Below are 23,721 nucleotides of genomic sequence, written 5' to 3'. Positions count from 1 at the left end.
CTTTTTATGGCTGAGTAATATTCCATTGTATATATGTACCACAACTTCTTTATCCCTTTGTCTGTTGATGGGCATTTGGGTTGCTTCCGTGACCTGGCTATTGTAAATAGTGCTGCAATGAACATTAGGGTGCATGTGTCTTTTTGAATTATGGTTTCCTCTGGGTATATGCCCAGTAGTGGGATTGCTGGGTTATATGGTAATTCTAATTTTAGTTTTTTAAGGAACCTCCATACTGTTCTTCATAGTGGTTGTATCAATTTACATTTCTACCAACAGTGCCAGAGGGTTCCCTTTTCTCCACACCATCTCCAGCATTTGTTGTTTGTAGATTTTCTGATGATGCCCATTCTAACTGGTGTGAGGTGATACCTCATTGTAGTTTTGATTTGCATTTCTCTAATAATTAGTGATGTTGAGCAGCTTTTCATGTGCTTCCTGGCCATCTGTATGTCTTCTTTGGAGAAATGTCTATTTAGGTCTTCTGCCCATTTTTGGATTGGGGTGTTTGTTTCTTTAATATTGAGCTGAATGAGCTGTTTATATATTTTGGAGATTAATCCTTTGTCCGTTGATTTGTTTGCAAATATTTTCTCCCATTCTGAGGGTTGTCTTTTTGTCTTGTTTATGGTTTCCTTTGCTGTGCAAAAGCTTTAAAGTTTCATTAGGTCCCATTTGTTTATTTTTGTTTTTATTTCCATTACTCTAGGAGGTGGATCAAAAAAGATCTTGCTGGGATTTATGTCAAAGAGTGTTCTTCCTATGTTTTCCTCTAAGACTTTTATAGTGTCTGGTCTTACATTTAGGTCTCTAATCCATTTTGAGTTTATTTTCGTGTATGGTGTTAAGGAGTATTCTAATTTCATTCTTTTACATGTAGCTGTCCAGTTTTCCCAGCACCACTTATTGAAGAGACTGTCTTTTCTCCATTGTATATCTTTGCCTCCTTTGTCATAGATTAGTTGACCATAGGTGCGTGGGTTTATCTCTGGGCTTTCTACCTTGTTCCACTGATCTATGTTTCTGTTTCTGTGCCAGTACCATATTGTCTTGATTACTGTAGCTTTGTAGTATAGTCTGAAATCAGGGAGTCTGATTCCTCCAGCTCCGTTTTTTTCCCTCAAGACTGCTTTGGCTATTCGGGGTCTTTTGTGTCTCCATACAAATTTTAAGATGATTTGTTCTAGCTCCTTAAAAAATGCCATTGGTAATTTGATAGGGATTGCATTGAATCTGTAGATTGCTTTGGGTAGTATAGTCATTTTCACAATGTTGATTCTTCCAATCCAAGAACATGGTATATCTCTCCATCTGTTGGTATCATCTTTAATTTCTTTCATCAGTGTCTTATAGTTTTCTGCATACAGGTCTTTTCTCTCCCTAGGTAGGTTTATTCCTAGGTATTTTATTCTTTTTGTTGCAATGGTAAATGGGAGTGTTTCCATAATTTCTCTTTCAGATTTTTCATCATTAGTGTATAGGAATGCAAGAGATTTCTGTGCATTAATTTTGTATCCTGCAACTTTACCAAGTTCATTCATTAGCTCTAGTAGTTTTCTGGTGGCATCTTTCGGATTCTCTATGTATAATATCATGTCATCTGCAAACAGTGACAGTTTTACTTCTTCTTTTCCACTTTGTATTCCTTTTATTTCTTTTTCTTCTCTGACTGCCATGGCTAGGACTTCCAAAACTATGTTGAATAATAGTGGTGAGAGTGGACAACCTTGTCTTGCTCCTGATCTTAGTGGAAATGGTTTCAGTTTTTCACCATTGAGAACAATGTTGGCTGTGGGTTTGTCATATATGGCCTTTATTATGTTGAGGTAAGTTCTCTCTATGCCTACTTTCTGGAGGGTTTTTATCATAAATGGGTGTTGAATTTTGTCTAAAGCTTTTTCTGCATCTATTGAGATGATCATATGGTTTTCCTTCTTCAGTTTGTTAATATGGTTTATCACATTGATTGATTTGCATATAATGAAGAATCCTTGAATTCTTGGGATAAACCCCAGTTGATCATGGTGTATGATCCTTTTAATGTGCTATTGGATTCTGTTTGTTAGTATTTTGTTGAGAATTTTTGCATCTATGTTCATCAGTGATATTGGCCTGTAGTTTTCTTTCTTTGTGACATCTTTGTCTGGTTTTGGTATCAGGGTGATGGTGGCCTCATAGAATGACTTTGGGAGTGTTTCTCCCTCTGCTATATTTTGGAAGAGTTTCAGAAGGATAGGTGTTAGCTCTTCTTTAAATGTTTGATACAATTCGCCTGTGAAGCCGTCTGGCCCTGGGCTTTTGTTTGTTGGAGGATTTTTTATCACAGTTTCAATTTCATTACTTGTGATTGGTCTGTTCATATTTTCTGTTTCCTCCTGGCTCAGTCTTGGAAGGTTATACCTTTCTAAGAATTTGTCCATTTCTTCCAGGTTGTCCGTTTTATTGGCATAGAGTTGCTTGTAGTAGTCTCTTAGGATGCTTTGTATTTCTGCAGTGTCTGTTGTAACTTCTCCTTTTTCATTTCTGATTTTATTGATTTGAGTCCTCTCCCTCTTTTTCTTGATGAGTCTGGCTAATGGCTTATCAATTTTGTTTATCTTCTCAAAGAACCAGCTTTTAGTTTTATTGATCTTTGCTATTGTTTTCTTTGTTTCTATTTCATTTATTTTCACTCTGATCTTTATGATTTCTTTCCTTCTGCTAACTTTGGGTTTTGTTTGTTCTTCCTTCTCTAGTTTCTTTAGGTGTAAGGTTAGATTGTTTACTTGAGATTTTTCTTGTTTCTTTAGGTAGGCTTGTATAGCTATAAACTTCCCTCTTAGAACTGCTTTTGCTGCATCCCATAGGTTTTGGGTCGTCGTGTTTTCATTGTCATTTGTCTCTAGGTATTTTTTGATTTCCTCTTTGATTTATTCAGCGATCTCTTGGTTATTTAGTAACGTATTGTTTAGCCTCCATATGTTTGTGTTTTTTACATTTTTTTCCCTGTAACTCATTTCTAATCTCATAGCGTTGTGGTCAGAAAAGATGCTTGATATGATTTCAATTTTCTTAAATTTACTGAGGCTTGATTTGTGACCCAAGATGTGATCTATCCTGGAGAATGTTCCGTGCGCACTTGAGAAGAAAGTGTAATCTGCTGTTTTTGGATAGAATGTCCTATAAATATCAATTAAATCTATCTGGTCTATTGTGTCATTTAAAGCTTCTGTTTCCTTATTTATTTCCATTTTGGATGATCTGTCCATTGGTGTAAGTGAGGTGTTAAAGTCCCCCACTATTATTGTGTTACTGTCAATTTCCTCTTTTATAGCTGTTAGCAGTTGCTTTATGTATTGAGGTGCTCCTGTGTTGGGTGCATATATATTTGTAATTGTTATATCTTCTTCTTGGATTGATCCCTTGATCATTATGTAGTGTCCTTCCTTGTCTCTTGTAACATTCTTTATTTTAAAGTCTATTTTATCTGATATGAGTATAGCTACTCCAGCTTTCTTTTGATTTCCATTTGCATGGAATATCTTTTTCCATCCCCTCACTTTCAGTCTGTATGTGTCCCTAGGTCTAAAGTGGGTCTCTTGTAGACAGCATATATATGGGTCTTGTTTTTGTATCCATTCAGCAAACCTGTGTCTTTTGGTTGGAGCATTTAATCCATTCACGTTTAAGGTAGTTATCGATATGTATGTTCCTATGACCATTTTCTTAATTGTTTTGGGTTTGTTTTTGTAGGTCCTTTTCTTCTCTTGTGTTTCGCACTTAGAGAAGTTCCTGTAGCATTTGTTGTAGAGCTGGTTTGGTGGTGCTGAATTCTCTTAGCTTTTGCTTGTCTGTAAAGCTTTTGATTTCTCCATCAAATCTAAATGAGATCCTTGCCAGGTAGAGTAATCTTGGCTGCAGGTTCTTCCCTTTCATCACTTTAAGTATATCATGCCACTCCCTTCTGGCTTGTAGAGTTTCTGCTGAGAAATCAGCTGTTAACCTTATGGGAGTTCCCTTGTATGTTATTTGTCATTTTTCCCTTGCTGCTTTCAATAATTTTTCTTTGTCTTTAATTTTTGCCACTTTGATTACTATGTGTCTTGGCATGTTTCTCCTTGGGTTTATCCTGTATGGGACTCTCTGCGCTTCCTGGACTTGGGTGGCTATTTCCTTTCCCATGTTAGGGCAGTTTTCGACTATAATCTCTTCAAATATTTTCTCTGGTCCTTTCTCTCTCTCTTCTCCTCCTGGGACCCCTATAATGCAAATGTTGTTGCATTTAATGTTGTCCCAGAGGTCTCTTAGGCTGTCTTCATTTCTTTTCATTCTTTTTTCTTTAGTCTGTTCCACAGCAGTGAATTCCACCATTCTGTCTTCCAGGTCACTTATCCGTTCTTCTGCCTCAGTTATTCTGGTATTGATTCCTTCTAGTGTAGTTTTCATTTCAATTATTGTATTGGTCATCTCTGTTTGTTTGTTCTTTAATTCTTCTAGGTCTTTGTTAATCATTTCTTGCATCTTCTCAATCTTTGCCTCCATTCTTATTCCGAGGTCCTGGATCATCTTCACTATCATTATTCTGAATTCTTTTTCTGGAAGGTTGCCTATCTCCACTTCATTTAGTTGTTTTTCTGGGGTTTTTTCTTGTTCCTTCATCTGGTATATAGCCCCTCTGCCTTTTCATCTTGTCTATCTTTCTGTAAATGTGGTTTTTGTTCCACAGGCTGCAGGATTGTAGTTTTTCTTGCTTCTGCTGTCTGCCCTCTGGTGGTTGAGGCTATCTAAGAGGCTTGATGGGAGGCTCTGGTGGTGGGTAGAGCTGACTGTTGCTGTGGCAGTCAGAGCTCCGTAAAACTTTAATCCACTTGACTGTTAATGGGTGGGGCTGGGTTCCCTCCCTGTTGGTTGTTTTGCCTGAGGCAACCCAACACTGGAGCCTACCTGGGCTCTTTGGTGGGGCTAATGGCAGACTCTGAGAGGGCTCACGCCAAGGAGTACTTCCCAGAACCTCCGCTGCCAGTGTCCTTGTCCCCACAGTGAAACAGAGCCAGCCCCCGCCTCTGCAGGAGACCCCCCAACACCAGGAGGTACGTCTGGTTCAGTCTCCCCCAGGGTCACTGCTCCTTCCCCTGGGTCCCGATGCACACATTACTTTGTGTGTGCCCTCCAAGAGTGGGGTCTCTGTTTCCCCCAGTCCTGTCACAGTCCTGCAATCAATTCCCACTAGACTTCAAAGTCTGATTCTCTAGGAATTCCTCCTCCCTTTGCCGGACCCCCAGGTTGGGAAGCCTGAGGTGGGGCTCAGAACCTTCACTCCAGTGGGTGGACTTCTGTGGTATAAGTGTTCGCCAGTCTGTGAGTCACCCACCCAGCAGTTATGGGATTTGATTTTACTCTGATTGCGCCCCTTCTACCGTCTCACTGTGGCTTCTCCTCTGTCCTTGGACATGGGGTATCCTCCTTGGTGAAGTCCAGTGTCTTCCTGTCGATGATTGTCCAGCAGCCAGTTGTGATTCTGGTGTTCTCACAAGAGGGAGTGAGAGCACATCCTTCTACTCCGCCATCTTGGTTAATCTCCATCTACAGTTTTAAATAACAAACAGAATGCCGTACTGCCTCCCCATGAGCAAATTATCTCAACTTCCTCTTGCATATGGGACTGAGTGCCCCATTCATTCATTCAGCCAGTCGTACTGAGCGCTTACTCATTGCCAGTGTCTGTGCTAGGCCCTGAGGACACAGCATGAACAAGAGGGACACAGCCCCTGCCTTCCCAGAGCTTACAGGGCAGACGACCGGGCTGCTGTAGCACAGAGTGAATACAGTTATAAAGGAGAGGAGAAGCCCAGGGGCTGTGGGATATCAGAAGGGGCCCTAATCCTAGCTTGGAAGGTTCTGGAAGGCTTCCAGGAAGAAGTGATACCTAACTCGGACCCAGACAGTGAGGAGGAGCGAGCACATTATTATGTTTAGGGTTCTGAAAGTTCAGTAAGGCTGTGGGGTCGAGTGTGATGCGGAAAAGAGGTAAGAGGTGAGGCAGGAGAGCTAGGCAGGGGCCAGATCAAGTGGGGCTTATGGTCCACGTTAAGAGTTTGAACTTTAACCAAAGGGCTATTGGTCGGCCATTCTCCAAACCCCACAGAATTTTTTTTCTTTGCGTTCTTTCATTCAGTGCCCTGAATTGCTCACCTCCTCTTCTCCTTTTTCTACTTTTTGAAATTCTCCCCATCTTTCAAGGTCCACCTGAACTGTTTCTCCCTCCTTGAAACCTTTCCTGCCCTCCCTGCCTTTCATAATTAGAGACAACCACTGTCCTTAGGTGGGTTAAGTAGGGTTGGCTTGGATGCGTTAGAAGAGACTTTATATGCGATTTTGTTTAATCTCCTTGTGTGACCGTTGGGAAACTGAGGCTCATAGAAGTCGACATAGCCTGCCCGAGGTCCCCCGAGGGCAGAGTCATCCAGGTCTCCTGACGTTGCACTACCCAGTGCCATCTACCTCTGAGCCCTTGAATTCGTTCCAGTTTTATAATTACCTGTAAAGTATAAGTGGCTAGTGATGCTGACCAAGGGGTTTAAGAATGCAGTAGGCTGAAAGAGATTTTACAAAGAGATGAAAGAAGTAGAATTCTTTTCCTGATCATATTCAGGTTTTTTATATGGTTTATTCAGTCAGTTCTATTTAGAGTGCAACTTTTAGATTGCTTTTGCTTTGAGTATGTATCCTGAACATGCCCGAGGCAGGTGTTCACCGGAGGCGGCCCTCAGGAATGATCCAGGGTTACCAGTGAGCTAAGACCGCCTCCCCGTGCTCATCAGCCTCCGGGAGCTGAGCACAAGAGACAGCCCCCCCTGCCCCAGCTCCGCAGCCACACCTGCAGCCACTGGAACCTAAGTAAACCTCCTGCCCGCACTGTTCCTTTCCTGGCCTCTGGGTCCTTGAGGACAGACCCCTCAGGAATGACATCATAGACAGCCAAGTACTTAGGCGTTGCAAATTGAAGACCGCTCCTTACACTTTTTGCTGCTGCACTAGGTAGGAAAGTCAGAGTCTTGGAGGGCCTTTTACCCAGTCCTCCCTGGTGTCAGCGAGAGGTGCCAGAGAGCCTCCTAGTGGTTGCCCCACAGACAGTCGCATACTTTTTATTTATTTGATTTTGTTCGCCCCCGTGCCTTTGAGAGTTAGGACTCAGTATATTCTGCATCCTTATTTGTAACAAATGTTTGTGGGAGAGGAGCCCCGCCTCTGTGTACACCGACCAGGTTCTGACAACTGTTGACACAGCCTCAGCGTGAAGTCGGTGCCTGTGTCCCCTGGCGGGGCTGCCTTTCAGGGTGCTGCTCCTGCACTGCTCCCTGCTTTGTCTCTGGAGTTAACAGTTTGTGGCGTTTCGCACTGAACTCGCTCCCTGCCTCGAGACGAAGAGGAAAGCTAAATCCCAGACCTGTGACACAGAAATGGGGGGTCCTGACGAAACAGCAGAGGGAGGCTGAATTGCCTGTGGCTACCAGCTCTACAGATTTGAATTCTAGGGTTGGAAGGAGCATTCAGAGATCATGTCGCTCTTCTTTACCTCCAGACAGGACCCCAGCAAAAATGTGCTGCCCAGAGGGGCTGTTCTGTGCTCTGAGCCAGTGGTTCTCAAACTGTGGCCCCTGGAGCACAGCATCAGTATCACCCAGTTCAGACCTCCCGGATCAGAAACTCAAGGGATGGCACCCAACAATCTATGTAAGGAGCCCTCCATGGGTTATGATGCACATAGCAATCTGAGAGCTGCTGCTCTAAGATAACCTCCAGCAGGACCCAGAGTGAAGGTTTCTCAGTTTAGACGGCAGGAAAACAACACTGAGGTTCATCCAGCTGCTGTCTCTGAGCTTCAGTAAGTGCACAGGGCAGGATGGCTGCCCACTTCCTCTTCCTCTTTTTTATCTTGGCTGTGTACTGAGCTAGAATGCTTGCGTCCCTGGCTCTCTTGACCTTGTGCCGGAGAGACAGTGAAAGGTAATGACTGCCAGGCCATGATGCTGGACATAATGGCCCCGAGCAGTTCTCCTAGATGTGGTCACCAGTCAGCTTCTCGGTGAGCTCAGCCCAGATCCCTTCAGCATCTTTATCTCCTCCCCCCTCCCTGTCCCCCATGTCACCTTATAGTGCAGTGTAGCTCGTGTCCTACGAGGCTTCTGAGCTGGGCCACTTGGAACTTGTACCTTTTCTCTTGACTCCACTCCCAATACCAAGTTAAAACATCCTGCAGCATCTCTTTCAGAAAGCAGGAAAGATTAAGGAGTCTCCTAGCTGAGTCTTGAAGCTCACATGAAAGCAGGAGCTCGTATCTGCCCAGTAGCAGAGTTTTATTTCCTTTCCTTCAGAAGTGCAACATGGGAGGGCAGCAGTTTTAACAGCCAACAGGACATCTCTTCTTGAGGGCTTCTGCTCTCTCTGTGTATCAGAGTCTGCTGAGCACCATACGTATCTCAGTGTCTCCTAGTCATACCCACACTCACGGTAGTTGTGCGCAATTCTGAGAGTAAGCAACATCTGGATTTCTGGTAGATGTGACCGTTGTAGCGCCTTCTTCCTTCTGTGCAGATTGATTTCATTTGCGTTTCATTTCAGACTGCAACCATTGGTATAATACTTTTAAAAGCCAATTCTCCCTATAGCTTGGAGCCCAAAAGAATGTCCAGATGTGCCTCTTCCGATTGCTTTCTCTGTAGGCCTGCCAAAGGGAAAGAGCCCAGAGTTCATTGGCATAGGAGAAAAGTTATTTAATATTTATGAAGGGGGCCAGATGTTCACATTTTCACATCACACCTAGTTAGACACGGTCCCTATCTTAAGATAAACTCGCTCTCAGACAAATTATGAGCCACCAGGCCATAGAAACAACAAATGGCCAGTCACTTCTCAATTATATCACACAGTCAAAAGTACTTTTTCTTTAAAGGCTCCCGGTTCAAGGCAGGCCCCTATCATCCAGTTCCTCCGCAGCCTCCAGCTAACCTAAGGGGCTAGAGGGAAAGATGGAGGTGATATCTGTTAACCCGACTGTATAATTCTTTTCCTTCAGGGGGCAGCTCCACCAGCAGTGCTGTGAAAAGTGGACCCTGGTTAATGATGAGACCCAAGCCAAGATGGCCCGGATGGCTGCTGCAGCCGCATGGGGTTTAGGTAAGGCTCCCCTCCCAGGCACCCAGTCAAGGTGAGGACAGTGAGGCTGGGGGCTCGCATCGGAAAAGTATGGCACTGAGGCTGCAGGCAGAGACGTCAGGTCTATAGAAGCATAAAACTGTTCATGTCCACTTCTCCCTCCTCCATCTGTCCTTTCTGCCTCATGACTTTGACTAACTTTGTTAGATGTGTCTAATAATGGCTGTTCACAGGGAGGCCAAGGAAAACAGTGAGCAAGCATCAAAACTGAGATATTTAGTGAAGTTTGTTTGTATTCTGGCTCCATCATCATTAGCCTTTTTCCATATTTCTGCTTTGCATGGGGTCGCCACCTCATGATCCAGTATGGTTGCTGGAGCTCCACCAACATGTCTTTATCCTACAGGAATAATGAGAGAAGTCAGCTGTCTTATCTCCTTTTATTTCTTAACTTTTATTATAGAATTTTCCCAACAAATATAAAAGTGACTAGTATAATGAACCCCTATATGCTGTTCACCTTCTCCAACAGTTATAAACATTCTGGCAATTTGGTTTTCTCTGTTCTCCTCCTTGCTGCCCAACACTCAGCCACCTTCCTCCCACTCCCTGAGTGTTTTCAAGCAGTGATTTCCTTTTAATCCCCACAGACAAGTGTCACTTTCTGACATCAGACCCCAGCAGAGAGGATTCCCAGTGTCTGTTCCAGGGATGTTCTCAGTAAGAGGGGAAAGGGCCCATGGATGTCCCAGGTGGAAGCGGCACCTGTGGAGTCCAGAGCAAGGTTACATAACATCCACCTCCATTCTCACCCTCTGAGTCACAGAGCTTATATCCTTTCCTTTCATGAGCTCTGAGCTGGATCCAGAACGTGTTTCAAAACCAAACTGCTTCCTGAGGAGTCATCATTTGTTATTTGCTTTTGCCCAGAGGCATAGAGAATGGATGCACCAGTGGTCTGGAGTGAAAGGCAGGAAAAGGCCTCGTAAAATCAGCAGCCCTGCAGTCTGCGGCTAATGAAGCTGGTATCTTTCCTGCAGATGGTTTTGGAAATCCTGGCATTTGATACATGCTCACCCCACCAGGGGAAGTGACTATGTCTTTCCAGATGCCACCATTTCCCCAGTCTGCCCTGATATGACACTACTGTGCTATGACCTAGCCCATCTTTCTGTTGTAACAGAGCCTCTTAAAATATTTATCTCCTCCCTCTGAGGCAAAGGTACTGCCAGAGTGAGACAAGCAAACTGTTTGTCTCATCCTGTCCCCTGTCCGGATAACGGCCATATCAGTTGTTTAGGGGGAAATGTAATGTCCAAGGTACTATTGAACTGTGAGATCCTCCGTTGGTTGGGAAGAAAGCTCTTCCGTCTCACCTAGAGGAAGCGGGGCGAGTTCTCTAGGTTAATGAGGTCCTGCGTGGCACCCTTCTGACCTGTGCTTATGCGGCTCCTTCCATCTTTCATGGAACTCCCTGGGGCAGCAGTGGAGCCCTGTGTTTGGAAGACAGATGTGGCCTTGTTACGCTGGCTCTCCGCCTCACAGAGTGTAGAGGCTCTCTGCGGGACTCGGATACAGCAGGCTCAAGTGTGTCCTATTTGAACCCCAAGCTAAATTCAAGTAACAGTGACAAGGCCTATTTGAGATGCTGCCTTTAGCCCAGCAAGCTGACCACCCTAATGCTTTTCTGTGTGTGCGTGTGCGTGCGTGTAGGTCAGTGGGACAGCATGGAGGAGTACACCTGCATGATCCCTCGGGATACCCACGACGGGGCATTTTACAGAGCCGTGCTGGCACTGCATCAGGACCTCTTCTCCTTGGCGCAGCAGGTACAAACCTCCACGTACCCAGACCACCTCCAAAGGGAAGGTAATCACGTGCGCCCCGTCCGCGCCTAGCACGTGGTGCCTGTGTACTTCAGCTCTGGCCTTTGGCTCTGTGGCCTCGTTAGAATGGCTTTGGAGCGCAAGGCTTAGTAAGAAGATGACTCCCAGCATATCAGCCAGGGCCACTTCCTGCTCTGAGAGAGGGACACGTGTTCTGGAAGTTACCATTTAGATTGCTTTTGGAGTTGGCTTCTTGGGTCATCGTTGCATCCTTTTTACCATGTTGCTTTAGCATTGCTTGTGGTAGAGAGAAACTGTTTTACCAAAGGAGAATTCAGAGAGCAGCACGCCCCCCTCTGCAGCAGAAATCAGTCACAAGGTTCTTCTGGCTCTGCAGGCGTGTCACACACTGGTTACCTTCTAGGAAAGTTAGCACTTGATTTGGAAATCCTGTGCTGACTTGCAGAATAAAATAACGAGGTAATCACATCCAGCCTGTCAAGACACCCGACTGTCTTGGGTGAGGTGCTTGGGTAAATGACCCGAGCGCTACCGGACGGGGACATAGTCATATTAACCTTAACCATTCAAAAAAGGAAAAGCTCCACGTGCAGGGGTTTTAATTGATGAAACAGAGAAGACTCAAACTGCAGTCCTATGGCATACCACCCCCCCCCCCCAAGCTCTGATTTACACAATGAGAACTGAGACCTGGGTCATTCGAGTCACAGGCACAAAAACTCCCATTTACATGGAGAGGATTGGCATTCTTCTGCCAATTTCAGAGGCACTCCCTCAGGAGGACAAGGTGCTTAAAAGCCAGAGACAACCAGCTGGGCCATTTGAGTGCTTGCACAGTCTGTTCTTACCAACATGCCCAGCATGGAGAAGTTGAAAGAAGGTAGATCCACAAGTTGTCCTCTTGAGATGCAAGAAAACGGTGATTCTGTTTCTAAGCATGAATTTCCCTACCTTTGTTACCCAGGATCTAAGATGTTAAGCTTTTGGCTGCCATACGTTTCTTTCTTTTCTGAGAAATCAGATAATGCGCTTCTCTAGGCTTTCAAATCTGGTAAAAGGTTTCTTCCCTCCTTCAGTGAACTTTTCTCTTCGTCACTAGGATTTCAGTGAGACAGGTAACTTCTGCAGCTAGTTGGGAAGCCTGAAAATCACAGCCCTCCCTCCCCTCAGCTCCCAAGTCCACAGCTCAATTCCAGGGCTTCTCTTTTTCTGTTCCAGTGCATCGACAAAGCCCGGGACCTGCTGGACGCCGAGTTAACTGCGATGGCAGGAGAGAGCTACAGCCGGGCGTATGGGGTGAGTGTGGACCATCTGCATGGTGCAGGGTTGGAAGCACATTTCAGTTCTTTTTGCAGGGTGGGCTCGTGAGGACACACAGGCTGCTGAGAGCGTGCCTGTGGGACCAAAAGGAATGACTGAAATGAAGCCTGGCTTTCGGATTGTTCATGCTGTATTAAGTTGGAATGCGATTTGCTTCCGTCAGGCCATGGTTTCTTGCCACATGCTCTCCGAGCTGGAGGAGGTCATCCAGTACAAACTTGTCCCCGAGCGCCGGGAGATCATCCGCCAGATCTGGTGGGAGAGACTGCAGGTGAGCCTGGTAGAAAGCCCCGCTTAGCCTGCCCCCTCCTCCCCTGCTCAGCATAAGCTTCCTGCTTCGTCACAGAGGTTCCGTTTGCATTCAGAGCAGAACACCCACAGGCTTCTCACCTAATAAGCCTCTAGCTGCGAGAGGATGACCTCTTTTCCGACCTCCTTTTACCCTGCTCTAGGAAGAAAAGAAAATATCTTTTTTTTTTTTTTTTCTTTTTTGGCTGCACTGCACAGCTTGTGGGATCTTAGTTCCCCGACCAGAGATCGAACCCGTGCCCCCTGCAGTGGAAGCGCAGAGTCCTAACCACTGGACCACCAGGGAATTCCCAAAAGAAAATTTAATAAGTGACATTATGGCCAGCCAGTTGAGAATCTTGACCTCAAAATCAGTGGTTCTCAACTTTAGCCACACAATAGAATGACCTGGAGAGCTTTTTTTTTCTGCCTTTTTTTAAAAATAAATTTATTTATTTTATTTATTTATTTTTGGCTGTGTTGGGTCTTTGTTGCTGCGCACGGGCTTTCTCTGTTTGCGGCGAGCGGGGGCTACTCTTCATTGTGGTGCCCGGGCTTCTCATTGTGGTGGCTTCTCTTATTGCAGAGCATGGGCTCTAGGTTCGTGGGCTTCAGTAGTTGTGGCTCGCGGGCTCTAGAGCGCAGGCTCAGTAGTTGTGGCACACGGGCTTAGTTGCTCCGCGGCACGTGGGATCTTCTCGGACCAGGGCTCGAACCCGTGTCCCCTGTTTTGGCAGGCAGATTCTCAACCACTGCGCCACCAGGGAAGCCCCCTGGAGAGCTTTTAAAAATCTGGGTACCCAGACCACTTCCCAGACCAAATAAACAAAATTTCTGGGGATAGACCCAGGATCAGTATCTTTTCAGCCTTCCCAGATAATTCCAGGATGTGACTGACGCTGAGAACCACTGCTCTAAATCCACTTGCTGGCCATCTGCATCCAGCCCTTTAAGTGCGGTGGCCTGATGTGTTCATTTACTAACCCCTGCCGTTTACGGTTCCTCAGGTCATAGTCATCCCATACGCTCTGTGCAGACTTTTTCCCACCGAAGTTTCCCCTCATCGAGAAACTTTTCCAAGTCCTCCATCAGTATTTTCGTTGTACATTCTGATCGTTTTAGCTTGAGGAGCTGTCAGTTCCAGATCTGGGAGTCAGGAGTCTTCAGTGTCCTTGGAAAGGACAGGTCTCCCATTCCTTGAGTAGGGAGGAGGAGGAGGAGTTTGTCGGCAAAGCCTTCACTGCTCCAGAAGCCACTTGTCCCCCTGCTTGTCATAGTCAACCTTCCTCGATTTTAAGCTGTTTCCTCTTGACCCAATCCACACTTAATTCCAAATTCTGTCCCCAGACAAGTTGAGGTTTGTGCTTCCAACTTTTCAGTAGGCTGTGGCAGGGCCTTTCGACTCCAAGTTGCATTCCTGTCCACAAAGTTCCGGGCACATTCCACTGGAAAGGAAAAGAGCGGGGCAAAGGATTGCCTATGAATACAGTCGTTTATGCTCTGAAGTGAGCACATGCAGTTCTTTCACATGTTTTATTAGCAATTATGAAGTGCCCAGTGAATGTTTTGATGGAAAATTGTCCATTGAACCCCAGAAAGGAATTCCACAAAGCCAGAATTTCCCACTTGACTTGTACACACCCTGGTGTTTTTAAGTGCCTGTAATGAGGTGAAGAGTTTCCAAATCAGAGATCTGATGAATCTTCTGCCATTCTAACAAGTGGGCAAAATAGAGACTTGGAAGCGGGGTAGGTTAAATGAGTCTCAGAGAGGAGGGACCCGTGTTTGACTTTACTGTGTCCAAGATACCATCATCATCTTAGGCCTTCATGACTTCCCTACCTTAAGACAGGAAGATGCTTTTTGGTTTCCAGGGGCCAAGTGATTTCAGCATCTGGGAGAAACTAGCAGATGATGAGAAGTCACCAAAACAGTCACTCAGTGTACTTTTTTCTGTTTTTCTATCTTTCCAAATTACTGTTGTTACACATAACAGGACAGAAAATTATGGTCCAAGGCCTAAAAATACAGCGTTAACTTTGTGGTAGGAATTTGGCTCTTGTGGATGGCTTACTGTCAGAACACTCAACCAACTGCCTAGGCTGGAAGAGTGCCGTTTTGCGATCAATTAAACTGAACTCCCCAGCCACTGGCTCCCGCGGGGCAGTTTGAGAGGTCAACCTTAACTTGTGTTGGGTCTTTTCTTGCCTTGGGTTCTTTATTCAGGCTCAGATTGTGTCCTGTCATGTTTAAAAGCCTACAACCATTGTCACTAGACTTTTTAGACTTACCTCCATGGAGGACAGCTCGTTGTTTGGTTTCATGGAACTCTCTGATGAAGTGATAGATCTCAAACCCATCTCCCCTGGTGTTCGTCTCTGAATCTGACTTATTCTCAGGAAGGTGGAGGAGGAGAGGCTCGCGCTCGCTCTATTCTCAACAGTCTTTTGATATCAAATTAGCTTAGCCCCTTTGATAATGATTAATTCACTTTGTTTCTTCTTAATTTAAAAGAATTTATATGTGTGAATGAATGAGTCCCTTTCCCTTCTATGTGCAGTTTTTGATCTGAGACGAATAAAAATGTAGAGGAAAGACAAGGTCAAGATCTGAGTGCAAGTTTAGGCTCTGATAACTTCAGAAATATAAACACCACCAACTTTCAAACAACATCAATTGAAAATTTAATTATTTCAATTTTTTTACACTTAATTAGTTTTTAAAATTTTGAATGATACATTTTAAATTTAATTTCTTTGTCAGTGATAGGCATCTTCAACCAGAGAGACTGAAGCAAAAAATTAAAGCTAAAAATACATTATTTACAATTCAGAAAAGAAATTTAAATAATTTAGTTCATTTAAGCCTCACCATGGCCCCATGAAGTTGGTACCGTTTTTATCCCATTTTACAGATCAGTCACAGAGAGGTTAAGTAATTTGTCCCAAGTCACATAGGTAGTACAGTGGACAGGCCAGGATTCAGGTTCCAGAGTCCTTGCTGTACTGCTTCTCGAATTTTGAGAAGTTCCTGAGAGGTGTTTCACTCACAATACCCTTCACTTGAGAAAGATGAGATTATAAAAATGAATCTCTTTTTTGTTTCGGGGTGGGTTTCACTGTTGCTTGTGAGGGGTTAAGTTATAGCAGAGCACGTGTCTCATCCTCACTTCTGGACGTTCCAGGGCTGCCAGCGTATTGTGGAGGACTGGCAGAAAATCCTCATGGTGCGGTCGCTAGTGGTCAGCCCTCACGAGGACATGAGGACCTGGCTCAAGTATGCAAGCCTGTGTGGCAAGAGTGGCAGGCTGGTGAGTGTCCCCACCGTGGGGGTAGGGCGGGAGTCTGAGGGGGTGCTCCTGGCCCAGTTCTGTGTATAACCCCAACCTCTTGTTTTGAAGGCTCTTGCTCATAAAACCTTAGTGCTGCTCCTGGGAGTTGATCCGTCTCGGCAACTTGACCACCCTCTGCCAACAGTTCACCCCCAGGTGACCTACGCCTACATGAAAAATATGTGGAAGAGCGCTCGCAAGGTCTGTGCCGCAATCCCGCAGGAGACCACATTTCTCCAAAATGCTCGCCTAATCTGCTTCTCACTGCCTCCTCCAGGCCCGAAAGGAAACAGCGTCCAAACCACCATGCCAGGGAGTTCACTCCTGCCAGGAGGCTATTTGGCCTGATTTCAAAAAGTGAATCATATTCGAGGAGATGCACATATACCATTGATCAAACCAACGAGTGCAGTCACAGTTCTATTTATTAGCAGCTAGAATGTGCTAAAACATAGAAAAAATTTCTGGGTTGTGTTGTTTTTCCCCCTAAGAGAAGTACCCAAAAAAGCAGCATGTTTGTGAAAACACAGACTGAAACTTTCGTAAGACCAACTTGGTTTTTCAGACTTCTTGTCTCCTCTTCTGTCATCAGTTTGGGATTCAAAAGCAGCAACACCCAGAGTGTGATGCTGAAACCAGTGGGGAAAGTCGCCTTGAAGCCAATGTAGAATTCCTCTGACTTTATTTACAGACAGGTCCTTGGGAAATAGATGTGGCTTCTTTTTTGTTTTTATTTTTTAAAACAATCTCCCTGGACGATGGTGACGATTAACAAAAAGTAGGCCCTGGAGGCAAAATCAGCACCTGCTTTGGCTCCCCCATCATCGTCCTTATGAAACAGAGGAGGGAGTCCCAGCTCTCCTCTCCCTGTTGTCCCCACAGTGTCCCTGAGATGAGAAAGGAATGCAGAGCAGCCACTGGAGCTGTGGCTGTGGGAGATGTGATAAAATAGCAGTGGAGTCTTGGCTGAAGGCTTACTTGGGAGATCCCTGGACTGTGTCAGAAGCTGATTTCTTTTGTGGGTGCTGGACTCTGTGACTCTGAACGCCACCCAGAGTGGAAGCCACAGCCCTGCACCACACACTGGGTCTTTGATTGGGGCATACTTCAGGTATCATGGCCCAAGTGTCCTTCTCCAAATGTGCAGTTTGGGGTTTTTTCTTTTGTTGTTGTTTGAGAGGGGGTTGTTTAGTTTAGTCTCTGTGAGCCTCCCAGGCCAGAGCACTTCTGATTCAAAGCCTGACCTTCCTCCAGGCAAATGAGAAAAACAGAAGGTGCTGGATCTGAATACAGTCTGGTTTCCTTCCTATATGTAGCCTCCAAGTCTTTGAATGTCTTGCCGAAGGCAGGCGGAAGGAGTGTTTTGGCTAATATTTCAACCAAGGAGTGGCTTCTTTCAACATAGGACCACAGCCCAACTTCTCCACCGATTATGGCCTTTTCTTAGGAACCCAGATTCTGGAGGGAGACCATAAAACCACATGGATTAAAGATTTAGAAATCTATTTAAAATTAGGTGCTTGAACTTCAAGCCCGGAGCTAGAGATGCCACATCTTCGTAAGAGTTCAGGAGCTACTCCAAGAAAGCTGACTACTTAATAATAACTGTGCTGTTGAGCAGGTTGCTTTCCTTCTCTGAGTGCTGTGCTCTTCCTCCATAAGTAAGGGCTGTGCCCTCTGCTTTGCCTGAGGCGGACGGAAATGGGGATCCTGTTCTGCAGGAAGGCATCAGGCAGTAGGCGTATGCCCACTGCTTTTCTAGGCAAGACAGTTCACGGAATCTGGAGACAGGCTGGTTCCTTCTGTGAAATTTCACTAAGCCGAGAACATAGTTCTTGCCCACAAACCACGCAGGCAGTCAAGAGCCAGAATAGTCTGCCCAGCTTACACTCTGGGCCTGAGAGAAACCCCTTCCTCCAAGCGAGCAGTCCATCATCTGTAAGAGAGAAAGAATCATTTTTCCCCCTCCTCACTTCCTGGGGATGGAGAAAAGAAGGAGTTTTTAGTAGAACATTTTCAATTCCTTGGAAATAAGTTGCCTCCATGCCACAGAGTAGAAAGATACTAGAGTCTCCCATGCTGGGTAAACTGACTAAACCTAACATTGGGCTTCAAATCCAAACTAATACCCAGCCTTCCCAGTTTTGGCAGTTTTTGTTTTGTTCTTGTGGAGTCTCCCGAAGAGAATTTAAACTCTCTCTGGACAGTCAGTGACACGTAACCTGTGGGCTCTGAAAAGCACCTGGCATCCGAGTTCCTAGTTCAGTTCTTACCTGCTTGATGTACACACTAACCACCCTGAGTTATCTTCCACCTTTTTCATGAGGGATCATTTAAGGACTCCCTCCCAATTCTTTTTTCTCTTCCTAATCAGATTTAAGTCTAGCCAGTGTAGTTCCCATAGAAGAAAAACTAAAGGAACACTTATCACTTCCCACGTGGGAGATGCTAATATAGCTCATTTTTCAAAGCCACTGGTGAGGAGTGGAACTCTGAAGGCAGATGTCTGAGGGAGACAGGTGTCTTGGTAACTGTTAGAACATCTCTGTGTCTGCCCTGCCCTCGTGCGTGGATTAGCTGCCTGGTAAATCGTTGTCACATCATTCTGCCTCTGGGTTAAGCCCTCTCGATGCCAATTAATTAATTCCTTATATATTAAAAGTATCTGAGGTTGGTCCTGGCCCCCAAGCCAGGGAGTTTCAATTTTCCTTCAGGGCCATCGTTACTGACATGTTTCTATTCAAAAAAAGAAAAAGAAAAAGATTCTTACGTGATTCACAGTAAGGAGATCATTCTGACATTTATTTGAAGTGTTGGGTTTTTTTCTCTCCTTTTCTGTAGCAAAGAACACATATTCTCTTTTTCACATTTATCACGATGCTGGTATGTGTGGGCATGGCAGGCTTATACAAATGGCTTGTAGCTGACTCTCAGATCTCTGACTCTGTCTCTGCTCTTCCCTAGTTCCGCTATCTGCTACTAACCCAGATGGCTTCTGCTCACTTCGTATAAAATCACGTCGTGTAAAGAGATGTGACTGCTGGAGGACGCTCTGCAGATTTTGCTCCTAAGCCACCCTATTCAACTAAATGTTTGCTTGGCTAGTGTCCCCCCCATGCCACTTGGATGTATGAGGGGCCTCACCCCATCTCTGTTCTATTTGGGTACTGAGGGTTCTGTCAGATTTTTAAAAATATTTTATTGAAATATAGTTGATTTACAATGTTTTCTGCTGTACAGCAAAGTGATTCAGTTATACATATATATACATTCTTTTTCATATTCTTTTCCATTATGGTTTATCACGGGATCTGTCACATTTTTTTAAACTGTAATTTTTGCTATGCTAGTATCCAGGGTACCACAGTGTTTTAAACACATGCTAAAGTTTTACTAGCCTGAAACAATTCCCCATAAGCCCCAGGGCAATATATTGATAGTGAAGTAAGCAGTGGTTTGAGATTACTTCATATGAATTGTTTTTTGGGGTAGTCAGGCGAGTAGTTTGTTTTTTGGGGTAGTCAGGCGAGTAGTTTTTCTAAGGCTTATTAGACTTGTAATTACAGTTGGCCAAGGAGAGCTAAGACTTGAGTTGAAAAAATATGAATCTTCTTGAAAAGCCCAGCCATCTCTCAGCATCACACCCCGGTCCTCCATCCTACGGGGTCCTCACCCCGTGTTCTAGGGTGTTCCGTCGGGAGAGGGTTGGCCCAGGTGCCTGTGAACAGCGGTTCCTGTCCCCTGAGGTTGGGCCCCATGCCGAGTGGCTCCCTGTGCCTTTGTCCCGCTGCAGATCGATGCCTTCCAGCACATGCAGCACTTTGTTCAAACCATGCAGCAGCAAGCCCAGCACGCCATCGCCAGCGAGGACCAGCAGCACAAGCAGGAGCTGCACAAGCTTATGGCCCGGTGAGCACCCCGCGGCCCGGCCCGTCGCACCAGCCCGGCCCCGCCGGCAGCCTCTGCTGCCAGGGCCGTGTTCAGGGCTCCCGGGGCAGCCGCTTGCCAACGTCTCCCTCACCTCTTCCAGTAGGGGTCCCAGGCAGCCATCGAATCACGCCACTCCAAAATCTCTGCCACTTACTTTCCCAGGATCCAGCAGCCCAGGAGCACCTGCGTGCTGTTCTCCTGGTGTCTGGCTTTCGAGTTTGATATGCTGCTACTGCCAGATATGCTGCTAATTTGATGTGTGACTTTAGATAAGTTACTTAACCTCTCTGTGCCTCGGTTTCCTCGTGATGTGCAAAGGGGATAGTGAGAGTGCCTTTTTCCTAGGGTGGAATAAAATGGTGTGAGGATTAATGGAAAGAATACGTCAAGCCTTCAGCACAGAACCTGGAATAACGTAGCAATCAGTAAAACGTTAGCTGTTAATTTTATCATATCAAAAATGGAGGAGAAGGAAAAAGTAAGGGAGCAGCCATATAGCAATCAAAAGAAAAATTGCTCTCAGCAGCTACCACCCACCGTAATGAATTTGGGGGAGGTAGGTCCATTCAGACCTCCGTGTGCCAGGTACCTGGTTTATGCTAGCATTGAAAGACAGAGGGCAAGAAGAAGAGACCATCCCTTAAAAGAATTGATTCCCAAAGCCCGTCTTTTTCCTTCCACGTGGCTTAAGAATTCTGACGGTTCCCTCATGTTGCTTCCCGAGAGGAGGAATAAATATCAGGGAGGCTTTTGTGCTCCCGCGACGTAACTCATTGTTCTCCTTGGAAGGGCTCTTCTGAGGAGGGAGCAACCTGGGGGCTTGTTTCTCTGTTTTCAGCTGTTTCCTGAAACTCGGGGAGTGGCAGCTGAACCTGCAGGGCATCAACGAGAGCACGATCCCCAAAGTCCTGCAATATTATAGCGCCGCCACGGAGCACGACCGCAGCTGGTACAAGGTAACCAGAGACGGGCACCTCCCGCTGCCTCCTCCAGACGCCTGCCTGTGCACCCCAGTGGCTCGTGCTTTACAGCAAGGCCTTGGTGGCCTGGTCTGATACCGCGAATTGGCTTCTTTGAGTGCTGGGAGCCAGTTTGTTAGAGGCCCTTTCCACGTCTAATTGATAGATTCTTTGACTTGAAAAAGACTTATTATACCGTGAGTGTGTGCGTGGCTCTGGGGATGCTGTTGTCTTACAGACTCTTAGCGGCTTGTTTTCCTAGAGCATCTGGACACATGGTTAGTCTCTGGAACTTTTATCTTCCCTTGGGTCATCTGTTCCTTCCCAGCTTCTTTCTGATTCCCATCCCTTTCTGCTCCTCATCTAAGAACTGAACTTTCTGTTTTTATTGGAAAGCTCTGGGTAACATCCTGTTATATCATAGGAAATTTTTCAAGAAGATAAACAGAATTAGAAAATGTATAAAAGATGTGATTGACTGGGAGAGGACTGAGTCTTGGGCGTATACGTCTTTGGTGAGAGCACACATTCTCATGTTTTTCTCTCTTCTCTGAGGGGCCTCCTGGTAAGAGCTACGTGGTGTGGCAGGTGTCCTCCATTTCTCTCCGGTGTCTCCTTAACCGGCTGATAGTGTGAATTAATCCCTCTGGGATCCAAACCTGCATCTAGAGACGACAGAAACATCTACGACGAAATTCTTATGCTGCTTTCAGCATGCTTCAGTCTGATCTGAAAAATGCTCATTTTGTGAAAGCAGCAGTAGTTATTCTCTCTAGGACAGCTTCAGTCTGAGGCTGGAAGAATATGTCCAGTGAACCCTTGGTTAGTTGGAACCTTACTAATTAGAACTGTGTCCTAACCAGATTACTTTTCTTCATTCAGCTTTTCAGAAAGAAACAAATCACAAGTAAAAAACTGGCTCCGGGACTTTTAGTTTTAGTTTTTTCCTAGCATGGGCCCTTTTGGGTCTATACTGTCTTCTACCATCAGTGGTGTATGTTAGTCCCATGTGCGTGCAGAACTCTTTCTGTCTTGTTCAGCGGGACCCCCAGCTCATAGTACATATATAAGAGGTATTTGTCGAATAAACAAAAGTATGGGAAAACTGAACCTGGGTCATTGTAGGATTCTTATTCATCAAATAGAGGTTGATTATGATCAATCTACTCTGCTTAGCTGGGGAAATGGACACTTCCATGTTAAAGAAAGGTTTTTAGCAAGGGATGCAAAGGAATTTACTGATTATCCAGAAAGTCCAACTATGAGTAGATTTTTTTTTTTTTTTGGCTGTGATGGGTCTTTGTTGCTGCACGCAGGCTTTCTCTAGTTGCAGTGAGCGGAGGCCACTCTTCGTTGCGGTGCGTGGACTTCTCATTGCGGTGGCTTCTCTTGTTGCGGAGCACGGGCTCTAGAGCGCAGGCTCAGTAGTTGTGGCTCACGGGCTCAGTAGTTGTGGTGCATGGGCTTAGCTGCTCCGCAGCATGTGGGATCTTCCTGGACCAGGGCTCGAACCCATGTCCCCTGCACTGGCAGAGGATTCTTAACCACTGCACCACCAGGGAGGCCCAATGAGTGGATTATTTAATATCCTCCTATCACTGCAAACTTACCAGGTCCCAAATCAAACTCTCCCTCATGCTCTGTACACCAGGCAATGCTCTTCCATAGCGTCACTGCAGCTCAAAGCCTCTGAGGTGTGAATGGTTAGCACCAGAGGCTTCTTCTGGCAAGCAGTCGCTGAGCACTGGCTCTGACAGGCCCCGAGCCAGGTGCGAGGGACGAACGATGACCAAGAGTCACCCTCCGTGGTGGTCCTGTGCTCTCAGTGTGTCCCCTTCCCCACTGTCCTCTGGCCTGGTTAAGACCTTCACCCTCACCCCCTGAACCTCTGCACTCTTAAATAATCTGTTTGATATCTGCTGCCAAAGGAATGTTTGAAGCCCAGCTTTTAACTCAGCTTTAAAAACTCCATTTCCTACAGAATGAGATGGGACGTCCGTGGTCTCACATGCCAGCCGCTCCGTGGTCTGAGCCTGCTGCTTTGCTGGGCTCCCCCTCACTGCTCTCCTGTGTGTGCCCTAAGCTTCAGTCACATCTGTCTGCTTGTTTCCTGTGAACTGTGCCGTGCTTGCCCAGCCTGCATCTCTGTCCCTGTTCCTCCTCTGCCAGGACGCCCTCCCTGCCGCCCTCTTGTGCCGTCCTTGCCCATCTAAGGCTGCTCAAGACCCACCCCAGTCTCTCCTCTGTGACGCCTTGCCCGCCCGTCCCTGGCATTCCCGTTGTCTGTCTCTCGTTGCCCCAGTCATGTTCTGCCTGTCTTTAGGTTTTTGAGTGACCTACCCTACTAGATTAACAGGTCCCTGAGGTAAGGCCCATAGCTTATTCCTCCTCATGTGCCCCCCACCCTGCCCACGGCACTCACCACAGCCCCCAATACAGCAGATGCACCACAAAATGAATGAATTTAGTAAAATGCCCCATTCCCCAGTGTTCCTTAAGGTGAGGATTTGCTCTACTGACCACTGAGAAGAAAGGGCGGCCCGCACTCTTCCTCAGCCCTTGATGCCTGAGCTTCCTGCCCCTGCTGATGTCACAGCCCCGATGTCTGTCCTCTCGTCCCCGCCCCCAGGCCTGGCACGCGTGGGCTGTGATGAACTTCGAGGCTGTGCTCCACTACAAACATCAGAACCAAGCCCGCGATGAGAAGAAGAAACTGCGTCACGCCAGCGGGGCCAACATCACCAACGTGGCCACTGCCGCCACCACGGCGGCCACGGCCACTGCCACCAGCACCGAGGGTAGTAACAGCGAGAGCGAGGCTGAGAGCGCTGAGAACAGCCCTACCCCATCTCCTCTGCAGAAGAAGGTCACTGAGGTACCCTTCCTTCCTCCCCCATCAAGGACTGGCCCA

General features: G+C 46.1%; 1 protein-coding gene across 4 annotated transcripts in view; it reads left to right on the top strand.

The window, feature by feature from the left end:
• MTOR (mechanistic target of rapamycin kinase) overlaps positions 1-23,721 on the top strand; it is a 128,354-nt gene that overhangs the window by 86,059 nt on the left and 18,574 nt on the right. For all 4 annotated transcript variants that reach the window (XM_057545668.1, XM_057545658.1, XM_057545665.1 and 1 more), the window contains 9 exons: positions 9,056-9,156; positions 10,849-10,964; positions 12,201-12,278; positions 12,466-12,573; positions 15,775-15,900; positions 15,991-16,122; positions 19,715-19,830; positions 20,690-20,807; positions 23,440-23,685. In XM_057545668.1, coding sequence (XP_057401651.1) covers positions 9,056-9,156; positions 10,849-10,964; positions 12,201-12,278; positions 12,466-12,573; positions 15,775-15,900; positions 15,991-16,122; positions 19,715-19,830; positions 20,690-20,807; positions 23,440-23,685 — 1,141 coding nt within the window. The remainder of the gene's footprint in view (positions 1-9,055; positions 9,157-10,848; positions 10,965-12,200; positions 12,279-12,465; positions 12,574-15,774; positions 15,901-15,990; positions 16,123-19,714; positions 19,831-20,689; positions 20,808-23,439; positions 23,686-23,721) is intronic.

This window comes from Balaenoptera acutorostrata, chromosome 1, assembly GCF_949987535.1.
Source record: "Balaenoptera acutorostrata chromosome 1, mBalAcu1.1, whole genome shotgun sequence".
Taxonomy (NCBI): Eukaryota; Metazoa; Chordata; class Mammalia; order Artiodactyla; family Balaenopteridae; genus Balaenoptera; species Balaenoptera acutorostrata.
This window is presented reverse-complemented; position numbering and strand designations above follow the sequence as displayed.